Source organism: Hippocampus comes, unplaced genomic scaffold (genome assembly GCF_001891065.2).
Source record: "Hippocampus comes isolate QL1 unplaced genomic scaffold, H_comes_QL1_v1.1 scaffold46, whole genome shotgun sequence".
Classification (NCBI taxonomy): domain Eukaryota; kingdom Metazoa; phylum Chordata; class Actinopteri; order Syngnathiformes; family Syngnathidae; genus Hippocampus; species Hippocampus comes.
In genome coordinates this window covers 62,144-68,602 of record NW_017805780.1, presented here as the reverse complement: position 1 = coordinate 68,602, position 6,459 = coordinate 62,144, and the positions used below count along the sequence as shown (strand labels likewise).

Here is a 6,459-nt window from a genome sequence, read left to right as displayed (position 1 = left end):
TTGAGCTGTCAGTTTCAGTGCTGAACCGAATCAGCGGTAGTGTTCAATGCGGTTGCAGCGACAGGCGAAATACGCTAGATGGCAATATTCGCTTTCGAAACGGGCGTGTCGAAATGAGCGCACGGGGTCAGGTCCGTCTCGAAATGAACCCCAAATAACGACTCCGCCGCATGCGCGTCTGCCAATATCCATCCAGCCGTCCATTTTCTCATCCGTTTTATCCTCAGGAGGGTCGCGGGGGTGCTGGAGCCGAAATCCCAGCCGTCTTCGGGCGCGGGGTGGGACACCCTCAACATCATCTGTTGAGGTTGTTGTGTGGGGGGCGATTTACAAGTAACGCGGTGCCTTGAGCGTAAAAGTTTGCCGGGATGTCGGCCGGACTCCACCTCCCACAATGCATTGGCGCGCAGCCGCTCCTGCTTGCTTTCTCTTTCTGCTTGCCTTTGCGTGTGTGCGAGTGCGTGCGTGCGCGTGTGTGTGTATGTGCGAGAGGGAGAGCGAGAGAGAGAGCAAGAGAGAGAAAGAGAGAGAGAGAGAGAGAGCAGCTCCGTCACGGCATCCTTTTGCGGCCAGCCGGCGTGCGAGCTCGACTCACCCCCGCGGTGCTTTTCGGGCCAACATGGAACCGCGGAGCGCGCGTTTTCGGGGGCGGGCGCAGGAGGCGACGGGGACTGTAAAACCGAGACGCTTGGATTTGGGTTGCCGCTGCGCCTCTTGAGAACGGCTCGCGTTTTCGTCGCAGGTTTTGCCTTTTCCGTTCCTTCTTCTTTCCCTCTTCTTTGAAGCGGCGTCGTTCCGTCGCAGCGATGCGGGCCGCTCGGCGCTGATCGCGGCTCCGTTCAAGATGAAGAAGCAGTTCAATCGGATGAGGCAGCTCGCCAACCAAACGGTGGGAAGGTAAGAAGCGCGATGCTCGCGCGCGCGCCGTTCCGCAGCGCCGCGCCGCCCCGCCTGCTCCCAAGTTGCCGTTTCATCAAGTCTCATTCGCGTCGGCGCCTTCGTCGAAGCGCGAAGGTCGTCGGGGCGCGTGGGCGGGCGCGCGCGCGCGCGAGAGAGAGAACGCGTTACCGCATAGGCAGCGCGCGTGTGGGAGGCGCATCGCCCCCCACGCGGCCTGCTCGCGCTCCGCAAAACTCGCCGCATCCGAAGCGCCAACCTGAGCGTGCATCGGGCAAGCCGGCGTGCGCGTTTATAGCCGACGCGAAGATGATGGCGCAATGTTTTCATGACGCAGTCAGCTGTTTGGAGGGGAACCACCCCCTCACGCCCCCGCGACCTGCGTGCATGCGTGGGACGTCAGGTTTCCTGAAGGTCGCGTTCGTCCTGCGTCACTCGGTCACCGAAGTGCAGGAAGCCGCAGTACAAAACGACGTTTTGGATTTGGTTTGAATGCACTTCGGCATTCGACCCCTTTCGGAGCGCTCGCTCGGTGTGGCTCGACGTTTATTACAGCGACTTGCTCAACGCACCGCAGTTTTTTTTCCCCCCATTCTAGCTGTTTGCCTGGCCCTTACTTTTTATTGTTATTGTTTGTTACTCACGCATAAGAGGGCAAGTGTGTGTTGGAGGGATGCTGACGTGTGTGTCATGCTGGTAAAAGAGAGAAGTGGATCCCTGTGTGCACTGTTGTATGTGGGTGTCGGATGTGTGCCTTGAAGGGGCGTGGTTGACAGAGTGACATCGCAGCCGTAGTCAGGTCGCTTTCTTGTTGTTCTGGCTTTCTCCCATGCCCCCAAAGTGTGGACTTAAGCTCAACGAAGACTCGAAATTTGCGAAAGACTGAAAAAAAACCCCAAAACTATTTAGCTGATCACTGGAGTCGAACAGAAGTTTAATTTTGAAAAACAGATCCGTCCGCCCGCTCCACCGTATACATCAATCAACTGGCCGATTTCATCGGCAGATCACTGGAGTCGAACAGAAGTTTAATTTTGAAAACCAGATCCGTCCGCCCGCGCCAGCCAGTTTCATCGGCGGATATCAGGTCTTGTCAAACGGGCACAATGTTTTTTCAATTCTTTTTCAGGGCTGACACCTTTGCTGATTGTTTTTGCTGATTTCTCTTTTTGGCAAACGATGGCCGGAGCCACCGTTTGCCATCGAGGTAGAGGCGTGACCTCTCGTCATATCACGCTCGCCCATCGCCTTGTTCAACGAGTGCACTTCAAGACGCAAATGTGTGTTGAAGTGTTTCTAAATGGAACGAGTAAGCGGGCCGGCGTTTTTTTTCCCTCTTCGGCCTGGTGCACTGGTGAGTCAGTGAGATTGAAGGTGCATCAGGTGTGCTGTGTCAGCATCTCTCCCGCTATCCCAGGCCGGGGCCCACGTCCGTGTCGTGTGTCATGTAATCACACACTTGACCAATAGCCTGTGCGCAGCAACGCTGGACGCCGGAGGACGTGGCAGCGCAGCGCAGCGGAATGGAGAAGGGAGGCAGGCGTGAGAGGACGCAGCGGGAGAGACGGCCGGCCAGCTCACGCGGCCGACTTCCGCCTCGTTGCTAACATCGAATGCGAAACGCCACAGACAGGCTCAGGGAAATGAGCGTGGACGCTGCGGCAAGAATGCCCCTTCAACCAAGTGCCCCTTTACCGCACGCGGCGCAACAACGCGCGCAGAGCAACCGACAACACTCGGAGGCAAATTTTCTCTCGGGTCTTTGGCGCTCAAGCTCAACGTCGGCATTGTTCTCTTCTGTTCTTGCCGTGTTGTTCAGGCAACAGAAATGGCAAGATCGGGTCGGTTCAGATCGTCCCGGGCTTCCAGATGAGGTTGATGAATGTGAGAGGGCATGATTGTTCCCTTTTTTGTTGCAAATGATGGACCGAGGGGCCAATCAGAGTGTGGCGGGCCTCTGTTCTGGGATGACATCTAAAATGGTCATCAGACAGCAAGACTTGTGTTCCAGCTCTGGTACGATCCCCAGGAGACGTCAATTTTGTCCGTGCCGTTTCTACAGATGGGTGGACCCCCCGCTGACTTTTACAAGCTGCGGTTTCCTTTTGCTTGGAAGCTCTCGGACCGTGCAGAGCGTGCACCCCGGGCTATTTTAATAGCATCCGCGAGATGCCGTTATGTAAACTGTCCTCGCTCGCCTTCAAAACAAGCCCTTGCTCTGTATGCAAGTGTGTCACACTCTCAAGGAGCATACGGTCGGCGACAGCGAGCATGAGCGGAGCTAGCTCGCCTTTTGCTGAGGTAGCAAATGAGACGTCGCTGCTCCTCGGTGGAGCCGCGCACGTTCTTTGCGGGGTTCACGCTCTCTCGAGTCCGTTGGCGGTCAGAAGCGAAAGCGTTTTTGCCGCGCTCGAGCGTCCCGTGACGCTGCGAGTGCCTCTCGGAGGCGCCGTGTCTTTTTGTTTTGTCTTTAGTTTACCAGCAACCTCCGACTCACGTTGCCAAGAAATGAGTCGAAAGCGCGGTTGACGAAGGCCCAAACGGCAGCCGCTTTGGAAGCGAGCCGAGTTTGCTGCCGCCGTCTTGCGCTCGTATCTCGAGAGCTCCATTTTGCCAGCGTGGAACGCTGACCTACTTTTGCCGGACACGTACAGTAAAGTGGCTTTTCTTGTTTTTGCGGCCACGTGCCCCTCCCCATCCCCCCTTCTGGAGCTCAGCTCCAAGTCCAGGCAAGCATCTCTCGCTTCATGTGTCTTTTTGTGTGCGTGCGTGTGTGCGTGTGTGGCGCTGGCTCTGGATCTCATGCCAGTCAGCGCCCCCGGGCCGCCCTCAACCCTGCCGAGGCCCAAGGCCATCATTCTGCTCCACTGCCCTCCTTGCGGCGTCGGGGCCGTCGCCGGGCCTGACCGCCCGGCGACGGCCTTCTTCGCCGGGCGACGCGTTATCGCAAGCGCTGACCTACATCGACAGCCTCGATTCTGATGAAGTCAATTCCCGGCACTCGGTGATCATCGTGGTTTTGTCGCCTTTCTCTTCACGGGGGGGCCGTTTCTAGGACATGGGTGGATGGTCGATTTTGCCGTGCGCTCAGATTCCAGCCTCCTCGTGTGGCCACGTTAATCTCATCCGCAGAGGCCCTTCACGATCTGCGGTGCTCTACCGTATCATTGAAACTTTGCAATGGGACTCTTTCTTGAAGCGTCCAAACTTTTTCCTTGCTGGGCTGCCTTCGGAAAATGGAAGCATGAAAGGGCCACTTTCAAATTCGCTCTCAAGTCAGTCAAGAAAGCGATTTTGTCCAGCTCATTTCCAAGTGCAAGACATGATGTTTGCCCCTCAAATATGAATGATCTTGATGTGTTTTGACGATCAATTGTGTGATTCTTGTCATCATTTCTTTGTGTCTTTGAATGTGGAAAGATATTGCTGCAGTCCAGCCTCCCTTCTCACCCTGGCCACCTTCACCTTTTTGAACGAACCTTGCGGCCCTTGTCAAATGTCACTTTTTTGGGGGTGGGGAGGGGTGTCATGCCGCGGGCCGCTGAAAAATGGAAGATTCCAATTTTTTTATTTACTTTTTTTTTTTTTCTCACAGCGGGACTTGTTGCAGCCGTTTTGAACGAACCTTGCGGCCCATGTCAAATGTCACTTTTTTGGGGGCGGGGAGGGGTGTCATGCCGCGGGCCGCTGAAAAATGGAAGGCGGGCCATGGATTGGATTTCAGCAAACAGATTCCATTTTTTTTTCCCACAGCGGGACTTGTTGCAGCCTAGTTTGACGAGCAAAACACTGTAGACATCTGCCAACATGAATGCGATTTTTAAAATTTTTTTTTTACTTGATTGTGGAGCCATTCAGATTGCACCTTTATGGAGTATTCATCGTTTCTATGATAAGGAACGAAGGCGTGACAAAACAACAGAGCCGCCTAGTTTGACGAGCAAAACACTGTAGACATCTGCCAACATGAATGCGATTTTTTTATTTTTTTTGTACTTGATTGTGGAGCCATTTAAATTGCACCTTTATGGAGTATTGATCGTTTCTATGATAAGGAACGAAGGCATGACGAAACAGAGCCAAGGTAGCAAATACTCGCTCGCCACTGACAGAGAGGCGCTTGCGACTCCACGTGTTTGACTTTTGCCTAGCGAGCAGCATCGGCTTTGCTCACAATTCTACGCGGTTTCATATGCGCGCGGGCAGATGACCGGCAGTCATTTCTCGAGAGACATTCCTTACGTACCACGTGTTGTTTTCACGCACTGTGCGCGCGCGGCTCAGATGCTCCACGGAGAGGACGTGCCGTCACGCGGAATCTGAGGGCCGAGCACGTCCGCTGAGGTTCTGAGTTCAAATCTGGGCTGCGGACTCTCTGTTGTCCAGGCATTTGGACGCCCCCGCCCCGCTTACAGAGACATGCATGTCAGCGGGATGCTAACCACGTACGATGCTAATGGCGTCCTCCATTGTTGTCCACAGTTGTGAATGCCGGTTTGTCTGCATGTGTGTCCCGCGACTGGCCGGCAATCCGTCCGGCGTTTCGTTGGGATGGGTGAAGATAAGCGGAGGCCGGCTTACTCCGTGTGTAAATATTAGCCCGACTCATTGGCTTGGCGCTCCGTTGATCCACCGCTCAAGCCGTTCCGTGCACTTTCAGCCAGATTTTAAGACACTAATCCAGACAAACGTCTTTGCCTTCATCAATGAGTGGCTGGAGAAGGGGGATTGGCTCAAGCCCAATTCTTCAAGACATTTTGGACACTTCTGTGCTTGAGCGGCGGATGTCGTCGCGCTATGCCGATGCCGGCCGTTACCTCTGCGACTGTGCATGAACCAACGAATGTGCGCGCCCCCGTTGAGTCATCAAGAGCCTCAGGTAGCCGAACGGCTGCAAAGCGGCAGATGGTCAGCGATAATCATGAGCGCTCGCACACCACCGGCGGCGCGTCTCCCACATGTTTGCTTTGCTCCCGGGACATTTGCGCTGCGATGCTCCTCATCTCCAAATAATGGAGACAAACGCACTTGCTTTTGTCGTCGTTTCCCTCAGGGCGATCAAGCCGCTTCGCCCGTCATGCGGTACGTCCCCGCGTGTGGGAAGGAAACTCCTGGTGGGAAGGAAACGCCCGCCAGTCGAAGCGCGATCGTAAACACTCACGTGCTTTTCCAAGCTAAATCCAAATCATTTGTTCTCCGAAATGCCATTCATTTATTTCTGACGCCATGGCTGATGTAAGACTTAATCAAGTGTGGAAAATGCCAGAAAGCAAAGCTCACGAGGATGTTTCGTGGCTGTTGGACGTTCCCCCCAAAGCAGTGTGCCCAATTTCCAGGGTTTATTTTGGTCTCCCTCTCTTTGTCGCGGCAATCTGCTCCCGTCTGTTTCGCGCATTTGCTGCGGTCTTCAAAGCGGCCCGGCTTTGGGGAGAGTCACGACATTTGGAGTTGGACCCACACAAGTATTCGAGAAAATGGTGGAATGGGGCGAAAGGGGCCAATTTTTTTTTCAGAGCCGTACCAGTTACGTACGAGTAGTCACTCTGAAACTCAACTCAATGC

The 6,459-nt window shown here is 54.7% G+C and overlaps 1 protein-coding gene across 5 annotated transcripts in view; it reads left to right on the top strand.

Annotated features, from left to right (window-relative positions):
- Positions 1-6,459, top strand: part of LOC109524748 (rho GTPase-activating protein 44-like) — a 32,706-nt gene continuing 26,247 nt past the window's right edge. For 2 of the 5 annotated variants that reach the window (XM_019884833.1, XM_019884832.1), the window contains exon 1: positions 2-897. In XM_019884833.1, coding sequence (XP_019740392.1) covers positions 845-897 — 53 coding nt within the window. In that variant the 5' untranslated portion in view covers positions 2-844. Of the gene's footprint in view, positions 898-6,459 lie in introns of all 5 variants that reach the window. The other 3 variants (XM_019884835.1, XM_019884831.1, XM_019884834.1) reach the window with 2 other exon arrangements.